At 37.7% G+C, this 21,491-nt stretch overlaps 2 protein-coding genes across 12 annotated transcripts in view; both read right to left on the minus strand.

Annotated features, from left to right (window-relative positions):
- fnip1 (folliculin interacting protein 1) overlaps nt 1-3,133 on the minus strand; it is a 97,502-nt gene extending 94,369 nt beyond the window's left edge. For 2 of the 3 annotated variants that reach the window (XM_072263956.1, XM_072263954.1), the window contains exon 1: nt 2,954-3,133. In XM_072263956.1, coding sequence (XP_072120057.1) covers nt 2,954-3,042 — 89 coding nt within the window. In that variant the 5' untranslated portion in view covers nt 3,043-3,133. The remainder of the gene's footprint in view (nt 1-2,953) is intronic. The other variant, XM_072263958.1, reaches the window with a different exon arrangement.
- Nucleotides 3,134-3,403: 270 nt separating this feature from the next.
- The window catches only part of LOC140200512 (uncharacterized), a 55,764-nt gene continuing 37,676 nt past the window's right edge, over nt 3,404-21,491 (minus strand). For 5 of the 9 annotated variants that reach the window (XM_072263966.1, XM_072263960.1, XM_072263959.1 and 2 more), the window contains 3 exons: nt 21,060-21,186; nt 6,472-6,669; nt 3,404-3,656 (listed from right to left, as the gene is read on the minus strand). In XM_072263966.1, the coding sequence (XP_072120067.1) occupies nt 6,512-6,669; nt 21,060-21,186 (285 nt within the window). In that variant the 3' untranslated portion in view covers nt 3,404-3,656; nt 6,472-6,511. Of the gene's footprint in view, nt 3,657-6,471; nt 6,670-10,468; nt 11,261-17,873; nt 18,171-19,324; nt 20,189-21,059; nt 21,187-21,491 lie in introns of those variants that run through there. The other 4 variants (XM_072263961.1, XM_072263962.1, XM_072263964.1 and 1 more) reach the window with 4 other exon arrangements.

Below are 21,491 nucleotides of genomic sequence, written 5' to 3' on the forward strand. Positions count from 1 at the left end.
AAAGAGAATCCTGGCAAATTTCTCCATTTGTTTTTGATCTTTAAGAGTTGACTACCCTGTCTCTTATCACCAAACCAATTAGTTAATGTATCTCACCTTGGAGCTCTTAGGAGCCTTAACTTTTTGGACCAGACTTTCATGCACAATCTTATCAAACACCTTACTAAATTCTATATAAACAACATCTATCACACTGCCTCAATCTTCTTAGTTATCACCTCAAAAATCTCAAACTCCTGAGTTAAGCTTTCATCTGTACAAAGCCACACTGACTGTTCCTGATCAGCCTTTCCTAATTTACCCAAATTCTATCTCTCAACATTTTCTCCAATGATGTCTCTACTACTGACACAAGGTTTAGTCGTCTTATTCCTACTGTCCGTAAAGAGGGGTCTAGGGGAAAGATGGGGCTAATAAATGTTATTTAAAAAGCTGTGATCTCCATCAAACAAAGATTTTACACGGTCTGGCAGTGATGCCCATTTATTGGATATCTAACTGCCTTTCATTTGAGAGGACAGTCATATTATTCAAAAATTTAAGGAAACAGCAAACATTAACAGATTAAATGTGAATAGTAATTAACATTAATAGATTCTGGCCATTTACACAAGAGAAACAGAATGAACTGGATTTCCTGCATTCTTTCTAAGCAGTTCATAGAAGCAATGGCAGAGACAGATAGATTTGTTTGAAATATTTAGTATATTTTACAATATTATAATATAAATAATACAAGATTAAATGTATAACATAATATATAATATTGCAATTATAGCATAACTGAGAACATGAATTTCAAATGTTTTCAGTAATCTGTACAGTAATCTGAAAAGGAAAGTATTCCTTCTCATTCATAAAAATCTTTTATAGATATCTAAGATAATATAGTTGGATCAAAATGTTTAAAGAGACATTAATTTGAAATTATTTTAAAGAAATAGAATCCGTTAGCTATTCTAACACATTATATTATGCATCAGTTGCTGTTGTCCACCTATTTGGATGAAGGTTAACATAAAGATCTGCAGTATAAGCAACTTATCACAATCTCTCTCTCTCTCTCTCAGACCATCTAACAAAAATTGGCAGCAACATTAATGTCCTTGTTTGTACAATACACAATGCTATAACTTCTGATACATCTGTACAAAGTAAATATACAACTAAACAAATACATTTAGAAACATTTCAGAGAGAAAGTTCAATCCTGATACATTCTATTATTAACATATATTTCATTAATTATATTTGAAATCATGCAACACTGAAAACAATTAAGTCATTAGTTTATTGAAATTCTCGTAGCTATCATCTTCACTCTATACACTTCCAAACTGACTATTCCAATGCACTCCAGGAATACTCTACCTTCTGTGTACTTCTGGATATTCAAGTTTTGTTTCTGATTTTACCCTGGGGCCATTCATTATAAGATCTGTATTCACTGAACTACACTGAATCCTGTTTGAGAAAGTCTCAGTTTTAAACTGTTCATCTTTATTTTCAAACCCTTCCATGTTCCCAGCTTTCCTCATCTCCAATCCTACAAGTCCTAAAGACACTTACTCTCCTCCAGTTCTAGCCTCTAAATCATCTAGACTTCATTACTGTTAGCTTCAGCTGTCAAGATCCTGTGCCCTAATCTCTCTTTTGCTCCTTCCAAAAACTCCATAAATCTTGATTACATGTTCATGTCGCTTGCTGACAAATTTTGTTTGACAATTTTCCTTTCAAGTGCCTTATAAAAAGCTTCTACTATGTCAACTTTGCTATACCTGCTACTGACAGATTCTGATATCAAAACACCCATATCCAGTGACAATCATTAAATGGCCAGCAACTAGTGGTGATTGACCACTTCAAAAACACATCAGAAATTGAAGTACTCCCATTGGCAGAACTAAAATCGGCACAAGGAAGAAAATTCATATGCTTCCATTCTTCTCTGCATACTGCTATAAAAAAGAATGTACTTTGGAAAGGAGTTAGTACTACTCTTGCCACACCTATATTTATTTTAATAGGTTGTTTTAAGTTCCCCTATGCAACGAAACAATACCCTATTTAATAAAAATCGAATGATGAGTGCTGTTTATAACGTTTCACTTCACTATATCACACACAGGTTTATTGTGTATGTGATCTGCCAGAATGCGTATTAGTTCCCATAAGAATGTATACATTTATTAGAAACCTTGTGACCCCTTTTATTATCTACTTTCAGGGCAACAGTTTTAAAAGAGGAAACAAATTAGAGTTAATCCGGGACTCATCTTCTTCGCGATGGCTGAAGTGGCGCATCTTTGGATCGGGTGGGGGGAGGGGGGGGAAGTTTATCAGAAAATGTTAAAACATAAAAACTTCGTTATTTGGGAAAAGACAGCCTTCGGTTATATTTGGAGGAAACAATCCTAATATTAATCATAACCCAAGAGCACGGAAATCAGCAGTATGATTTTTTGATCAGCAGTGTGATTTTTTTTAAATATCAAGTTCAAAAGCACGGTTTCAACCTCTCGTCGGTTAGTTTTCTCGTTTATTTTAACTGTGGATACAATCAAAGGGTTTTTTTTTTGAGTATTTGATTTTCAGCCAAGTCTTTATCACAGTAATTGTCACAAGCACGTGGAGGTCCACCCATCTACTGGTAAATGTTTCTTACCCGACAAAAAAAAGCTCCTCCCCAGACTAACGAAACACAGAACAGCAGTCATCCAGTAAATCAGGTTTCAAAATTAACATAATTGCATTCTCTTAAAGGACTAAATACAACAAAACACTAAGAAATAAAAATGCAACAATTCAGCACTAGAATACACTTCCGTATTTTGATACATTCTATCTGCCAGGGCTGGGCTACAGTCACTGGTCGTATCACTTCAACCATCGATACTCTGGTGCAATTTCTTCCTTGAAGAAGAAAAGGAATATACAGAACACCAGCTCATACCTGAACGAACTATCTTCATTCGAACCTTTCGTGGGGGAAGTTAGGCCATTGCGTTTGTTGAAGAGTTTCTGAAATAAAGTCGGTGGCATTTTCCTGGTAGGTGTGAGAATCGCCGCAAAGCGATACTCCACCGAGCTTCACTGTCATATGACTGAGGCTGGCTTAGAGACGCCGCTTCAGGGGAACTCCAAACGACCTTGCTCATTGGTCCTTTGCAGACAGACCTGTTCTATACCGAATGTAATTATTGGCTACTTCGCATCGGGTAACCCACATGTTAAAAGATTTTTTTGAAAAAATGTTTTGGTTGTTCTGGGGAGTGTTTCATGTGTGCAAAGATCTGGCTTCATCTCATCCGCAGAAAATACCTATGTTTGTTTGTTACAAATATTGTTAATGATTGGCTGAAATGATATTGTATGCATGGAGAAATCAACCTTCAGGGTATTTTTTTTCCGATTTGCACCACTTTTTAAAATAATACTCTGTAGTGCAGTGGGTGATGTTGGAGTGCTTTGTGTCGCCATCTGTACAGTTGAGTAGTTTCGTTATCAACAAAACTAGCCGAGCAAAGAAAAGTTGTAACGTTTAACCGGGATACCAAAAATAATTCTCCCGCCGATTCAGCTATTTATTTCGAGCCTTCTAAAATGCATTCGTTATCCCATTTCTTTTTATTACTTTCTTCGGAGGAGTTTCGGTCCTAGTAGAGAAAAAAAATTATACTTTAATATATTAGGGAGAAAGCGCATTGTAAAAATACAAATGGCATAGTGTCATATAAAAGTTAAATACAGAAACAGGCCATTCAGCCCATCTAGTCCGTGTCAAATCGCTATTTTTCATAAAACTAATTGCATTTTCTTTAGAATCCTCCTTACTACTGTTCATTTTTTTTTCAAAGTGTATACGTCACTAGTAAGGCTTTCACTTATTCCCCAACCCTAAATGCTCACTGATCAGCGTGGCTTTTTTTAAAAAAGGAGAAATGCATCAATTTAAGAGAAAAAGTTTTTTTCTGTAGGTCTGGAGTCACAAAAATGGTAGACTGGTAGGAACAGCAGATTTCCTGTTCTGAGCTAGATGGGTTCCCACAGCTGCTATGGTGAGGTTGAACCTATGAATTATTAGTCCTGACAACTACTTATACTACAACAGCAAATTAACCATTGCATCACCACTCTACTTGGCCATCTTCTTCATTATTTTCATAGGTGTTTCCCGAAAGAAGCCCAAATTGGACCAGACATGAAAGTGGTCTTGCAGCTACTCTAGACTATGTTTGTTTCCAGTGGTAGTTAAGATCATTTGTTTTCTGTAACAGGTAGCAATGCACAATGACCATTTAATACAAGGGCCACAAAAGTCTTCCTCCACTTTTTCCCCATCATGTCCTCTTCCAATTGTCACTGTAAGTAAGTGTATGATGACTTCTGCTTTTGGTTTTATCAGATCTTGATACATAACAATCAATTTTGAGTAGAATCTGAAACTTAGTGTTGTTATGTTTTGTTAACCTCAAAACAAAACTAATTGAAATAAAACAGTGGGAACAATGTGTCTTACTTTTGTTTTTACATCAAGCGAGGTGCGCACTTATAACGTGGTGTGATGTATGCCATTCACATAGTTTTACATATAACCCATAATGAATTATTTAAACAGGCAAGAATGCTTTATCAAACAATATATTTACAATATTACTCAAATATTTCTGAAATATTAAGTACACAACAAGAGTTGCAGGCAGCATTCAATCTCCAAAAGTAATTAAGATTTTGAAAGTCTTCAAAATAGGCAAGGCAAACTTTCTTTCTAAGTCCAACCATAAAAATTCAAGAGAAACTCTAAATATGAAGATATTTAACATAACTTTAAAGCATATGCTATCAACAAAATACAAATGTTTGTGAAATAGCTATACAGATAGAGACACAGATGCAAACTATATAATATTTTTCCAGAAGTGTGTGGGCAGAACATATTTGCAATGTAGTTGACAGCACAAGGATCCCTGTAAATATTAATGGCAGGGTGGCATTTAAATAAAAACAGATTTCTAACCAATACACTAATTCACCATTCTCCTCCACCAGTCACACAGTGAATGTGCTCACACTAGGCCATAGCTAGGGCTCTAAAGCTACCAGTGGATTCAGAGAGCAATAGGGATATTTCTTTGAAAGCCAAGGATTCTTCAAAATAATGGATTAAATACTACTGCTCCTTCACTCCTAATGAAACTGGTAGTCCTTATGTTACCTTGGCCTCCTTGATCAATTGACTGCTACTGATATGATTTTGCTGCTTGGGCAGCAGAATACAGAACTCCTGGCACAGATTTAGTTATTGAACCATAATTTCTGTGTCCTAGCACTCCTTTATCCATTTTGGTGAAACCCTGGCCATATTTTGCACAACTGTTTTAAAAAATCTGTCATGGCTGGGGCTACAGGAAAGTAGTATTAAAAGCAAATGTATCTAGTAAAAAATATTTAACTTAGATTTCCCAATCAATTATACCACTAAATCTTGAATATATGTATATATCCTTCTTGTGATGTTGTGGCTACTATTTCTTCAGGGTTTCCCAGTGTTTGGCACAATGCATAATAATATTTAAGCACATGGAAAAATAATGTACTTTTCATCCTGGTTGTTCTTTCCTCCTGAATTTATGATAGCCCTTTGTCTTAACTAAGGAGAGGGGTTTTTTTTTGCCTGTTTTGCTGATGAAAAGTATCAGAAATGCATACTGCCAACAACAGGTTTCCAACATGCAAGTCCAAATATGTCAGTGTCCTCTGTGCCACAAACATCTGATAAAAAGTTTCACACCATTAAAGCCCTGGGCACTGAACCTACTCCTCCCTCAATCATTAGACAATAAGACATAGGAGCAGAATTAGGTCATTTGGCCCATCGAGTCTGCTTCAACATTTCATCATGGCTAATTTATCATCCCTCTCAATGTTACTCTGCTTAACCTTTGATACTCTTACTAATCAAGAACATATCAACCTCCACTTTAAATATACCCAATGTATTGGCCTCTGCATCTGCCTGTGGCAATAAATTCCACAGATTCATCACTCTCTGGCTAAATAAATTCCTCCTCGTCTCTGTTCTAAATGGATGTCCTCTATTTTGAGGCTGTACTCTCTGATTCTAGACTCCCCCACAGTCCATGTCTCTTCTACTGGTGCAATGACACCATATTCAGGTTGGAGGAGTAACAGCTTATATTCCATCTGGTAGCCTCCAACCTGATGGCATGTACCTCGATTTCTCAAACTTCCAGTATTTGCCCCCCCACCATTCCTATTTCCCCCTCACCTTATCTTCTCCCCTTTCCCTTTCTTCCATGACCTTCAGTCCTCTCCGATCAGATTCCCCCTTCTCCAGCCCTTTCCTTTCACCAATCCACTTCCCAGCTTGTTGCTTCATCCCTCTCCCTCTCCCAGTTTCTTTTCACCTGCTACCTTGTACTTCTTCCTCCCCTCCCCCCAGTTTCTTACTCTGAATTATCAACCCTCTTTCCAGTCTTAATGAAGGGTTTCAGTCAGAAATGTTGATTGTTCTTTTCCATAGATGCTGCCTGGCCTGCTGAGTTCCTCCACCATTGTATGTTACTTTGATTTCCAGTATCTGCAGATCTTTCATTTGTGATTCGCCTCCAGGGTAGTAATCTCTAGTTTGCTGACCTTGCCATGCACCTGTGAAAGTAAAAACAGGATGATTTGGCAGGTGAAAACGTGGCTGAGGAACTGGTGCAAGGAGCAGGGGTTCAGATTTCTGGATAGTTCGGATCTCTTCTGGGGAAGGTATGATCTGTACAAAAGGGATGGATTACACCTGAACTTGTGGGGACCAAAATCCTAGTAGGCAGGTTTGCTAGAGTTATTCAGGAGGGTTTAAACTAATTTGGCAAGGGGATTGGAACTGGAATGGTAGTGCTGAAGATGAGATAGTTAGTTTACAAACAGGGAACTGTAGTGATACTAGCAAGGAGAGGCTGGTGACAGGGCAAGATTGCAGTCAACAGGATGACTTGCTATGTAAAAGGCAGACAAAATCAAAAAGGGTGGATACAGGATTTAAGTTGTTATATTTGAATGCACACAGTATTCAGAATAAGGTAGATGAACTTGGCATGTATGATGTGGGCATCACTAAGTCATGGCAGTAAGAACATTACAGGTGGGAGCTTAATGTCCAAGGATACACATTGTATCGCAAGGATAGGCATGTAGTCAGAGGAGGTGGCATGGCTCTGTTGGAAAAAAAATGAAATCAAATCATTTGAAAGAGGTGAGATAGGGTTGGACGGAGTTGAATCATTGTGGGTAGAATTAAGGAAACGCAAGGGTAAAAAGACCCTGATGGGAACTATATAAAGATGACCCCCCCCCCAAAACAGTTGCAATTACAATGGGAGATAGAAAATGCATGTCAAAAGGGCAACGTTACAATAGTCATGGGGGTGTTCAAATGCAGGTACATAGGTAGATTGGAAAAATTAGGTTGGTGCTGGATCCCAAGGGGGGGCGGATTTCCAGAATGCCTATGATATGGCTTTTTAGAGCAATTTGTGGTTGAGTCCAGGGATCAGCTAAGGGATTAGGGGATTGTATGTTGTGCAATGAACCAGAATTGCTTAGAGTTTAAGGTAAACAAATCCTAAGGGGCAAGTGATCATAATGATAGAATTCACCCTGAAATTTAAATTAAGGTCAGGTGTATCAGTACTACAGTGGAGTATACTTTATACTTTATTGTTGCCAAACAATTAATACTAGAACGTACAATCATCACAGCGATATTTGATTCTGCGCTTCCCGCTCCCTGAATTACAAATCGGTTGTAAATATTAAAAATTTAAATTATAAATCATAAATAGAAAATAGAAAAATGGAAAGTAAGGTAGTGCAAAAGAAAAACCAGAGGCAGGTCCAGATATTTGGAGGGTACGGCCCAGATCCGGGTCAGGATCCATTCAGCAGTCTTACCACAGTTGGAAAGAAGCTGTTCCCAAATCTGGCCAAACTAGTCTTCAAGCTCCTGAGCCTTCTCCCGGAGGGAAGAGGGACGAAAAGTGTGTTAGCTGGGTGGGTCGTGTCCTTGATTATCCTGGCAGCACTGCTCTGACAGCATGCGGTGTAAAGTGAGTCCAAGGACGGAATTGCAGAGGCATGAGAGAGCAGCGATCCAAAATTGACTGGATTCTGGAATGGTTCTGGAAGGCTGGAAAATTGCAAATGTCACTCCACCCTTCAAGAAGGAAGAGAGGCAGAAGAAAGAAAATCATAAGCTAGTTGGTCCAACCTCAGTGGTTGGGAAGATGTTGGAAACAGTTGTTAAGGATGTAGTTTCAAGGTACTTGGACACACGATAAAATATGTTGTAGTCCGCACGCTTTCCTCAAGGGGAATATCTTTCCCAATAAATCAACAAACAGGATAGACAAAGGAGAATCAACGGGTGTTGTGTACTTGAATTTTCAGAAGTCCTTTGACAATGTGTCACACATGAAACTGCTTAACAAGAGCCTATGGTATTACAGGAAAGAATAAAGCAGTGGCTGATTGGCAGGAGGCAGAGTGGGCATAGAGGGCGCCTTCTATGGTTGGCTGCTGGTGACTAGTGGTGTTCCACAGAGGGCTGTATTGGGGCAGCTTCTTTTTACATTTTATGTGAATGACTAGGATGACAGAACTCATGACTTTGTTGCGAAGTTTGCAGACAATACAAAGGGAGGTGGGGGGGCAGGTAATGGTGAGGAAACGGAGGCTGCAGAAGCACTTAAACAAATTAGGAGAATGGGCAAAGAAGTGGTAGGTGAAATACAGTGTAAGGAAGTGTATGGTCCTGCACTTTGGTAAGAGAAATAAAAAGGTAGATTTTCTAAAAGGAGAGAAAATGCAAAACTCTGAGGTGCAAATCTGAGCTACAGGTTTAATCAGTTCTGAGGAAGGCAAAGTGAGGGTAGCATTCATTTCAAGAGGACAATATAAAAGCAAGGATGAAATATTGAGGCTTTATAAAGCACTGTTAAGGCCTCACTTACAGTATTGTGAGCAATTTTGGATCCCCTATCTAAGGATGTGCTTGTTAGTGATTTTTTGGGTAGATGATTTGTTTACACTTAAATGACTTTGGCCACCAGACTTCTGTTTGACAATGCACTTCCTAAAAGGGGGTGAATACCAGCTACTTCTGGCACCTGATGCTATAGTTTCGAAGACAGTATTATCTATACCTTATAAATATTAATTGTCTTCTATGTTAGCACGGGAAATGCCTTAATTTACATTCCTAAAGGCTGTGGATACCAACCCAGATATGTTGGCGTCGGGAGGAAAGGATGGTGTGATATTTTGTATGTAGCTTCAAACAGAAACATTGTCTATGCGTCTGTAACTTTTTAAGTAGCGATTGCCTTTGTGCTTAGCATATAAATATCAAGCCCACATTGAGCTAGTAGACCTTTTTGCGGAAAGCGTCTCTGTCCTTATGATGCCTGCTGTACCTTGTTGTGTCGAATAAAGAATCTACCAGTGACTCTGTCTCTCCGGTAATTTAATCCATGCTACAACAGTGCTGACATCCTTAGACTCACGAAAGTAATTCCAAGATTGAAAGGCTTGTCTTATGAAGTGTGATAGTTATCGTCCTGTACTCACTGGAATTCAGAAGAATGGGGGAAGACCTCATTGAAAACTATCAAATGTTGAAAGGCCTTGATAGAACAGATGTAGATAGGAGGTTTCCTATGGTGGGAGAGTCCAAGACCAGAGGACACAGCGTCAGAATAAAGGGGCTTCCTTTTAGAATGAAGGTGGAAGGAAGTTCTTTAGGCAGTGTTGAATTTGTGGAATTCATTGCAACAGGTGGCTGTGGAGGCCAAGTATATTTAAGGCAGAGGTTGATAAGATTCTTGATTAGTCAGGGCATGAAAGGATATGGGCAGAAGGCAGCTGATTCGGGCTGCGAGAGAAAATGGTTCAGCCATGATGAAATGGTAGCCGGCTGGTGGCGTAGTGGCATCGGCACCGGACTTTGGAGCGAAGGCTCCGGAGCGCAAATCCAGCTGGCTTCCTTGCACGCTTCCATGCTGGGTTGAGCGTCAAGCTAGCAACTCGGCCTTGTAAAAATAAGAAAGCCTGCTAAAAAAAAACACCGACATGACAAGATCCCTATGACTCCACTTGGAGTTAAGGGCTTTCAATCATGATGAAATGGTGGAGCAGGCTTGATGGGCCAAATGGCTAAATTCTGCACCTATATCTATCTTATGGTCTTACAAGACTGAATCAAAATGAGAAAAGATATATTAAAAAAATAATTCTTGAAACAGTCTTAAATTATGTTTCTCTGGCACCATTTTTCTGGATGGTAAACCACATTACATTTATAGTATTTAATTTCTATAATCCACTGTAATTCTAACTTTCAACAAACTGAATCTAAAGTCTTTGCCATAATAATACAATCTTCCAACAAATATAGATGCAATGTTGGTTTTATTTTCCATGAATACGTTAAAGATTACAAATTCATTTACATAAATAAATATTTACTGGACATTTTTATTCCAAGCATAAATTAAGCAATTACTAGAAGTTTTTCCCCCCCCCCCATTCTCTGGTTAAATAAAGCTTTTACTGATGAATTAATTTAATAAAAAAATACAAATTTGACAAATACAGAAGAGCTTTTTCAAAATTTTGAACAAGCACGATCAAGTAGGTGAGGTAATAATAATGTCTGCAAGAGAAAAAAAACAAATTACAAAATAATCCAGCACATGAATAAAGTCAAAATGAAGTCATATTTCAGCAGCATTACAAGCACAACTGTCTTAGCCTCAGGCTTGCTCTCCCAATCAAAAGATTTTGACTGATCTGGACATGGCTTCAACTCCATTTTCTCCCTGGTCTCACAACCATGTAATATTTCTTTATATTCCAGATGTATATCAGCAGAAACATGCTTAAGACTCAACATTCATAGATCTCTCTGGGAGAAAATTCCAAAGATTAATGATCCTTTAAGAAATTCCTAACAAACAAGAGGAAAAAATACAGTATAGGTAAAACCATGCCTCATCATTCAATATTCACCAAGGGAAACATCCTTAGTCAATTAACCCTGTCAAACTCGCTCAGAATCTATGTTGTAATGTGATCATAATATTCCTTGAGAGTTCAATTCTTCTTTATCTCAGGAGTTAATCTGTGAACCTTTTTCTGCTGCGAAGCCAATGCAAGCAGATCCCTCAGAATCGGATGTACTGAAACATATGTCCTGAAATAAGACCAAAATTGTTTGCAGTTGTTCAGATGTTGTCTAACCAAAGTCTTACATAATTGTAGCAAACCCTGTCATCTTTGTACACTTGTAATAAAGACCAGAATCTGCCTTTCTAAATGCTTAATGTAATTGCATACTAATACTGCATTTCCAGTTTGAAAACATATAGAGCCTTCTAAACACCATCATTTAGTGGATTCACACTTAAATACTGAAATCTTATTTTCCTTACTTTTTTCCACTCATTAAGAGATCGTGCTATTAAAGCCAACGAAGAAACAACATAATAAAACAGAAATTGTTAAAATAATTCAAGTTTATTAGTATCTTAAAAAAAAACAATTTCAGGTGTCTATCTTCAGTTAAACCAAAGTTCTGATATATTATCTATGGTTAGTCAGAACTTTAAGTTAGCTTGTCTTTTTCAGATGCTGTCAAATTGTTATATTTTTCATTAGTTTTTGTTTCTATTTAAAAATTCCTTTCACATTCTCTAACAGAATTAATTGAACAAGTGAGATATTTACATATAGGTAATTTCTGCTTGAAGAACCTTGTATTCTTTGGGTGGAAATCAAGTAAACCTAAACAAAGCTGAACAAGTATCTGAACAAGTATCTTGGTTATCCAAACATTCAATCATATAAAAACAAAATACCTTGCATGCTGGAAATAAATTAAAAATAGAATATTCTGGAAAAACTCAGCAGGAAAATATTTAGAGACAATATTTGAGATCCAATGACTTTTCATCAAAACTGGGAAAAAAATTAAAGAAAATAAAAGGTTAAGTAGCAGACAACGGTTGAAAGTCTGGAGAGAAAAAGGGAAGGTCACTGTCAGGTTACATTAAGGTTCCTGATCAAATTTGTTCTGTTTCCTATGCTGCTACTCTTACTCTTTCCCCTTCTTTTAAATATAGAACATGAAAATCTACAGCATATTATAGGCCCTTTGACCCACACTGTTGTGCCAACCGTATAACATACTCCAGAAGCTGCCTAGAATTTCCTTACCGCTATTTTTCTAAGCTCTTAAAAGACCCTATTGTATCTGCCTCTACCACTGTCGCTGGCAGTGCATTCCATACACCTACCAATCTGCATAAAAAAATTACCTCTGACATCCCCCTTGTACCTACTTCCAAGCACTTTAAAATTATGCCCCCTTGTGTTAGCCACAATATGTTGTTTCTTTTCATTAAATTGGTCTCCATGTCCAATCCTCCCCCGTTTTTCACACTTCCAAGTAATGCCACCATCAAACATCTCTTGTCTTCAGGCTCTGACTGTGTCATTTCCTGCAGGACACTTTTTCATCTCCATCATTACCCCAGTCCCCTTTCCACTTCGCCAGATACTCAGTTCTCCTCATTATCCACCACATACAAATTATTCACATATACTTACACATCCAGAAACCAATCATTGTATAAATACAGTATTCACTGTCCAGATCTCATGTCAAGTGGCTTCCTGCTGTGCGCTGAACTGAAGAGAACTTTTTATATTTACACAGCTGCGCCTTGCAATTTCAAAATTTGCCACCGCTTGTAAGATTCAATAGAAGGAGCTTGTTAACTAATAACATTTCCTTTTTGGTATTTAAGTATTTTAATATGTTCACTAATGACAGTGATGCTATTAGAAAACTGTAGGGCATATTTATATTTATTTGGAGGGGGTGTTATTGGGTACAACAAAAAAAAGCTTAAATAGTATCCAAGCAACACGCACAAAATGCTGGAGGAGCTCAGCAGGCAAGAAAGCATCTATGGAAAAAAAGTACAGTTGACGTTTCCGACCAAGACCCTTCGGCAGGACCGGAGGGGAAAAAAAATCCACATTTTTTGTTATCCGCAGTAAATCAGTGCCCCTTTACCTTGTGGTTTATGGTATCTACTGGTCATGATGCAGGCTTCTCTCTAATTGAGAAAACAACCCAGATTGGATGACTATTTTACCCAATACAATGCTGTCTGTGAAATGGGACACCAAGCTTCCGATTATTCCATCTTAATTCTCCATTCCATTCCAATTTCGCCATTTACATTGTTCAATGAAGCTCAGAGTAATACAACATCGAAACAGCCCTCTAGCCCACTGAGTCATTGTTGACCAGAAAGCATCCATTTACATTAATCTTATTTTTATCCTCAATGCCTTTCCATCCATTCCCCCGGGTTCTATTCTTCATTTACACATTAGAAGAATTTCACAGTACCTAATTAACCAATCAACCTGCATATCTTTGGGACAGGAAGAAGCTGAAGCACCCAAGGAAATCCAAGCTTTCATAAAAACAGAACAATACAGCCTAGGAGCAGGCCCTTTGGCCCAAACTAATTAAGCTAATAATGCCTAATTATACCAATCACTTCTGCCTGCACATAGGTCAGTTTCCTGCATTCTCTGCATTTTTGCATGCTTGTCCAAGATCCTATAGCATACCTGCCTCCACGACTACTGGCAGTACATTTCAGTTATCCATCACTCCTACATATCCTTTGAATTTTGCCCTTCACCTAAATGCATGGCCCCTCTTATTAGACATTTCAACCCTGGAAAAAATTATCAGCTCTCTAATCTATGAATTTCCAAGTCAAAGTAAATTTGTTTTCAAAGTGCATATTGCCTATATTTCACTGTAGAGATTCATTTTCTTGCAGGCATTTTCAGGAAAATAAAGTAACAAAATATACATAAACGATGTCTAACACACAACCAATGAGCTAAAGACAAATTGTACAAATAAAAAAAATTATACTTGGAATGAATTGCAGAGCCCTTGAAAGTAAGTCTGCAGGTTATGAAATGGGTTGTAAGGCACTAACTGTCCCTGACTGCTCAATTATCATGTTCTTGAACAAGAAGGGATAACTTCATTCAACTTTACTCATCCCAACAACTGAACTATTCCCACATCCAATGGATTCACTTTTAAGAACTATTGATCTCATGTTCTTGATATATCTTTTCCTTATTTATTAATTATTATTTTGGTTGTGTCCATTATCTTTTTTATATTTGCAGCTTGTCTTTTGCACTTTGGTTGTTTGCCTATGTTGTCTGCATTTGTCATTGATTCTATTGTTTCTTTGCATTTAATATGAATGCCCACAAGTAAATGAATTTCAGGGTAGTATATGGTGATATACATTTGAATTTTTAACCTGGTGATGGGAACCCAAGGCTTCTATATCACCTGCTGATGAGAAGAGAGCCAGGCCTGGACGGTGGGTGTCTTTGATGATGGATGCTGTTTTCTTGTGACAGCACAAGAATAAGATCCTAAAGGGATTGAACAGGCTAGATGCAGGAAGATTGTTCCCGATGTTGGGAAAGTCCAGAACGAGGGGTCACAGTTTGAGGATAGAGGGGAAGCCTTTTAGGACCGAGATTAGGAAAGATTTCTTCACACAGAGAGTGGTGAATCTGTGGAATTCTCTGCCACAGGAAACAGTTGAGGCCAGTTCATTGGCTATATTTAAGAGGGAGTTAGATATGGCCCTTGTGGCTAAAGGGGGTCAGGGGGTATGGAGGGAAGGCTGGGGCGGTGTTCTGAGTTGGATGATCAGCCATGATCATAATAAATGGCGGTGCAGGCTCGAAGGGCCGAATGGCCTACTCCTGCACCTATTTTCTATGTTTCTATGTGCTGGTCCCAGGACAGATTCTCCGATATGATAATGCTAAGGAATTCAAAGTTACCCACCCTATCTACTTCCAACCCCTTAATGGGAAATGTCTCAAGGATTTCCAGCTTTTTCCTCCTGCAGTCAATAATCAGCTATTGGTTTTGCTGATGTTGAGTAAGAGGTTGTTGTTATGATATCATTTAAACAGATTTTCAATCTCCCTCCTGACAATTTGTCACTTCTTCTGATTCAGCAATCAGTGGTGTAATTAACAAACTTAAATATGACACAGGAGCTGTACCTAACCACACAGTCATAGGTATACAGCTTACAAACTTTACAAACTTTTATCAGGTCTTCTTCACCCTCTGCCACTCCAGAGAAAACAACCCTATGTTGCCCAACCTTTCATTATAGCACATGCCCTCTCATCCATACAGCAACATGGTAAACCTTTTCTACACCTTCTCCAAAGCATCCACATCCCAACTGTAATGGGGTGGCCAAAATTGATCGCAATACATGAGATGCAGCCTACCCATTGTTTTATAAAGCCACAATATAATTTCATGACTCTGGAACTCAATGCAGGAGACATTCCACACTGACAGATCCTGGGTGGCTGGTGCAGTTAGGCAGTATCTTTACCAACTACACCACTGTGCCAAAAGACTGAAGCACATCACCCATACCTTCTGACCAACCATGCTGCGACCTTATGAACTCAAGAATTCAACAATTTTAGAAAACGAGTAATTCCCACATTTCTACTTTTATTTCAAATTTCTTCCATTGGTAGTATTTTTGCTTCTTTCATTCAGATTTCTTCTAGACCAGCGCAATATTTCTTGACCTAGTACTTCTCTTTTGCACTTTTCATTATCATCCCTTCAGTCATTCAATCTCAATCCTGATCTATTTGCAGATTTTCCTTTTTTCATCATTTAATTGTATCTTAAAACTTGTTTCTCTCTCAACTTATACTAAGCAACCTGAAATATTGAATCAACTAGATGATTTGCTGGATATGTTTTTGTGGTTCAGAAAACATAGTGAATTCTAATCCCAATAGATTAAGAACATAAGAGTAGGGACCTCCAAAAGACTTTTTCATAACCTGAATGTTATTATTTAAGCATTTTATACAATCAGAAACATAAGAACAGAAACAAGTCTTTCAGCCCACCATACCAGCCATCTAGTACCCATCTACACTAATCCCATTTATCAGGTATTGGTCCATAAACTTCCATGCATTTGCAACTCAAGCACTTATCGAGAAACATATTAAACACAAGAGTATCTGCCTACACCGTCCATTCAGGCAGGCAGCGTATACCAAATTCCAACTACTCTGGGTTAAAGCACACTTCCCCTCTAAACCTGTCATCCCTTACCTAAAACCTATGCTTTCAAGATTTAGACACCTCTGCTATGGGAAACCATTTTTAATCATTTTTACTATCTATGCTCCCATATAATATTACCTATCTCAAGCAGGTTACCCCTCAATCTCCACTGCTAATGGAGATGAAAAAAAAACTCAGCCTGTCAAGTCATTCCCTATAACTGAAGTGGTCCAGCCCAGGCAATATCCAGAATTTTTTTCTCTGCATGCTTTCCTTCGTGTTCTTTCCTTAGGCTGGGACAGTACCTCAGCTGTAGCCTAATCAATTTCTGTAAAGTTGCCTCAGAATGTCTTTGTTCTTATATTGAATGTCTTGTCCAGAAAAAGGCAGATATTCTTCACATTTTATTTAGCTGCATTGCCATCTTGATGGATACTTGGATTTGTACACCAAGATCTCTCGGTTTCCAAATAATTCCTTGAGTCCTATCATTCACTGTTTCTGTCTTAGTCATATTCGTCCTCCCCAAATGCATCACTTCACATTTATTAAGATTAATTTCACATTATTTTTAAAACTGATTAATGTCATCCTAAGACAATAACTCTTCACTATCATGAGCTAGTCAACAACAACACTACCAACATGGAGTCATGAAGATTTGTAACAATAAGGTTATTAACATTGCTGCCTATAGCAACTGCACTGCCCTGTTGTTACTTAATCAAATAATTCACCCCCCCATGACGTCATTTTGTTTATTTTTGATTAATCCCTGTCTTTCCAAGTGCCAGTTAATCCGATCTCTTATTTCATTTAATACTCGAGTTATTTCACCATCTCCACTTCTCAAAACTCAGTACTTTCACCATTATCTCCAATCATGGCCAGCATTTGTCTTTCATTCAATCATTCTGTGAAACCGATTACATTAGAGGTGCAAGTTACTAATAGGGTATTCTTAAAATAGAAAGGAAAAAATTTAGGGATTACCACCTATACTCTTTAAAAACCAGCTTTTAAGTTAATACAATTACTGTGACAAATACTTCAGAATTTTGCAAAGTTCTTAACTTACTTTTATAAAACGGCTTATAACCGAACCATCCTAGAACCCCAGGCTTAGTCTTTGTAATTTCATCAATATGTGCCCCTTCATGCTATTCCCTGCAGCAATTCTTTCCAAGCCTTTACCATTCCATCTCACATCTTATTCATTTCTGGCACTCACCCTTACTACCTCACTTGAATGTGCCCAATTCCTCCTCTTCCTTAAAATCTACAAACTTCCTTTCACCTTTCTCTATTCAATTTCTCCCACTAAGTTTCATTTCAAATATTAACATACATACACACACACACTTACTTCACCAAGTCCTATGTAGCCATACTATGCCAAAATGCTTTAAATCTGCCTTCATCACAACATACTATGGGCAATTTAAAATAGAAAAAAAAATCAGTACAACTCGGTGAACAGTACTAGAGAAAGAAAAAGGCAGAGAACATCTCCTTTGCACGTATATGTTTTGGGAGAAGATTTACCAGCATGTAACACATTTAATTAAGACAAAACATAATGAGGCATTGAAATTCTTCTAGAATGATTTCAAAACTTTCCATGTTCCAGATAAGATATCTGGAGACCACAAGAATACTGAAGCTGGCCACAGGCACCTATCTGTGTCATTATGATATCCACTGGTAACTAACGGTGTATGTTCTGTGTCACCTACCTGCCTCTCCAAGGAAATCCATCCCAAAGCATTTCCCTAATTGATTCGGAAGTCACCAACCACTTCCCATCTTCTGGCACTTTGCCATGAAGTTTTTCCATCTTTTCTTTCCACACCATTCGCAAACCCAGTCTTCCAGATCTCCAATTTAGAGTGCTACACTCACTGTTCACATAAATGATCTGCTTTACACAGAAGAACCCAAAAACAAACTTTGTAATTGATTTGTGGAGTACCTGCATTCAGTTTGCAGGAGTGACCCTGTATTATTATTTGCCAGCCACTTTAATCTTCCTACCAATTTTCATTCCAGTCAATCTGTGGCCTCCTGCACATTCAACAGGAACATTACATCATGCAAGTAATGGCATGACTTCATTTAGAATATCTAATTTTAGTCAAAGACATACACTGAATTTTAAAAATGGTGTGGTATGTGCAGAATGAAGTCTGAGGTGGTTTCACATAAGAATGGAATTTGGGAATCAAGTATGTATTGTTGGATTAAGAGCTAAATAAGCATTTTTCTTTCATTTAAGGAACAAGTTTCAACATTCATTTTTTTCAGGTCAGCAGTTTTAAAATAAATTCTTCACAATGGGCTGAGGAAGTATGGATGTATGGGGTACAGGGTAAAGTGGGAAATCACACTAAACAGAGCGAGTATGTAGAGAGAGTAAAATAGACAGGAAACAGGATTGACCACTGCACATCAGCTCACAGAAACCTTTTTTTTTAAAACCCCCATAGAGGGCTGTCAGATTTTTTCTTTGTGAATACAATTTACTAGGGATTTATATTAATTTATAAAATTTAGACGTCTCACTTAATTCACACATTTCATTATTCTAATAGTAAGATACACCTTGTTTTATTTAGAATCATTTATAAAGCTTATGGGTGAAATCTTTTGTTCCAGTTTGTGTTGTTAAGTAATTGATGATGTCTTAAACTATAATGGACAAATGTAACCTGGAATAGAGTGAGCGCTGACAAATGGAACCTGATCAAATTTACCAATAAATAGAACCTATCTAGAAACACAAAACAGATGCAAGTGGGTGCAGTTTCTAACTATATATCCAAGTAAAAAAAAACTTTTGCATAATGAGAAGAAATTAGACAGAAAACACAAAAGGAAATGATTTATAGTCTTAGAAAAACACATCCCGCACAACCTCTCATGCTCCCAGAACACATCTTACAGAATCAGGAATGCTTATCAACTCTTTTACTTTCTGAGGCTGAAGGGGGCCAGACTATGCACAATGCTGCTCACATGCTTCTACAGATGCACAATGCAGAGCATCCTAATAAGCTGCATCACTGCTTGTTATGAAAATTGCCCTGTATGGACTGAAAGGCTCCATGAGTAGTCAAAACTGTTCAATGCATCACCGGTATCAGCCTATCTGCCAAAGACATACTGTATATACAGAAGCATGCCAGAAAAGGTCCAGTAACATCATGAAGGATGCCCAGCTCACCCTCCTCATGGATTGTTTGTCAGATTCAGATTAGGGAGGAAGCTACATCACATCCACACCAGGACTACCAGAATCAAAAGCAGGTACTTTCCCCAAGCAGTAAGACTGATCAACATCTTCACCTACTAACCCACCTCTCTGCAACCACAACTAACATTTTCTGCCAGTATCACCCTTTGTACAGACATTCCTATGCCTGGTGTCACTTTATGGACATACAGTACAATCAATCTAACTTGTGTAGTTATATTTATTGTATTTCATTCTCTAGTACACTTATGTCCTGGAAATGACAATAAACAATCATGAACCTTTAAGCAATCATTGCCTTCAAGAAAAAATATTGACCTGAAACAAACTGATATAACCTCCACAGATGGTGGATCTGCTGGTATTAGACCTGCTATATACATTTTCATAATTTTCTATTAATATTTCAAATTTCCAGCAATTCCAGTATTCTGGCTTATTTAAGTATATACTCAAACTACAGAAAGACAGCAGATGCTAGAATCTAAAGCAAATACAAGGATACTGGTAACCCCTGTGGAGAGAAACAGTTCTGACGTAGGATCTTGAAATGTTTAACTCTTTCATTTTCTCCCCCAAAATGTTGCATGACCGGCGTAGTTCCATTATTGATTTTTATTTATAAATTGGTAATCAACTCAAAAGAATGTTTTGTATATTTCAAGAGTTAGATAGGTGTTCTTCTGTGATAAACAAATAGATATAATTAACGCAAAATAACTTTGTATCATACTTATCAGTATTAGTTACACTTATTGTTATTTATTTGAAGATACAGCACGGTAAAAGATCCTTCCAGTCCAACAAGCCCATCTCACCTAATTATACCCATGTCACCAATTAACCTACTAACCCGTATGTCTTTGAATAGTGGAAGCCCTTTAAGTTACGAGGAGAATGTACAAACTCCTCACAGACAGCAGTGGAATTGAACTTAGGTCATCGGCACAGTCACAGCGTTACATTAACCATGGCACTACCGTGACATTATTTTCAACTACTAAAGTAAGATTTACGGAAGAAAGTGTAGTCCAATGATGCAATTACTGCTTACCCAGTTATTCCTTTAATATCAAGTAAGGCAGAACATACGCAAGTAATGAGTGCAATACCTAGTTCTTGTCTTAGTATCAAGCAAGGAAAGGCATATTCAAGTATTTCAGCTTGATGCACAAATGTGATTCATGATAGCAGTGACATGGCCATCTAGGGAAGGGGTTCCCAACCTGGGGTCCACTGACTCCTCAGTTAATGATAGTGACCCAAAGCATTAAAAAGGTTGAGAACCCTTGATCTAGGGTTTAAAATTATCCAAAGTTTACGTATATAAACAGGTTGCAACATTATTTCATATTCTAAAATAGTTGATTAAATACTTTGAACCATTTACCACTGTGAGAAACCAGTACAATTATTTGATGCGTGCTATTAGCTTTATATTCATATGAGTAGGCTCATCTGAAATGATGCTGCTGCAACTTTTTTTAAAAATAAAGACATGCAGCTCTGGATGAAATACAGGCATAATGAAACAGGAGATTTTGGGTAACTTACCAAGAGGCACATTTTCAAAAGTTGTGCAAGATTGCAACTGCTCATACTGCCATACTTTAGCTGGTCGGTAACACACAGGAGCTCGAATAATGCTGCAGATTGGCATTTCACCTTGGTGTTTCTGCTTCTAGCAAGAGAAAAAATAATTTTCTTTTAAATCGACCAGATTCTAGTTTCACAGTTGTTTTACACCAAATGATTATGTTCACAATCAAGATTCTGTTACGTGTTGCATATATATTTTATTAACTGTGTAAATTCTGAAAACATTCTAACTAAGATTTTTATTTTACTAGTTTATCCATCCATCCTTTAGGAGTGAGGTTGTTCACCCTAGCTTGCTCAGGTTCAATTTCAGAATACCAATGATTTCAAAACAGCAATAGTGCCTGGAAGTATTTCTTCATACAAATATCATTAACACATGAAAGG

The sequence above is a fragment of the Mobula birostris genome, chromosome 7 (genome assembly GCF_030028105.1).
Source record: "Mobula birostris isolate sMobBir1 chromosome 7, sMobBir1.hap1, whole genome shotgun sequence".
Taxonomy (NCBI): Eukaryota; Metazoa; Chordata; class Chondrichthyes; order Myliobatiformes; family Myliobatidae; genus Mobula; species Mobula birostris.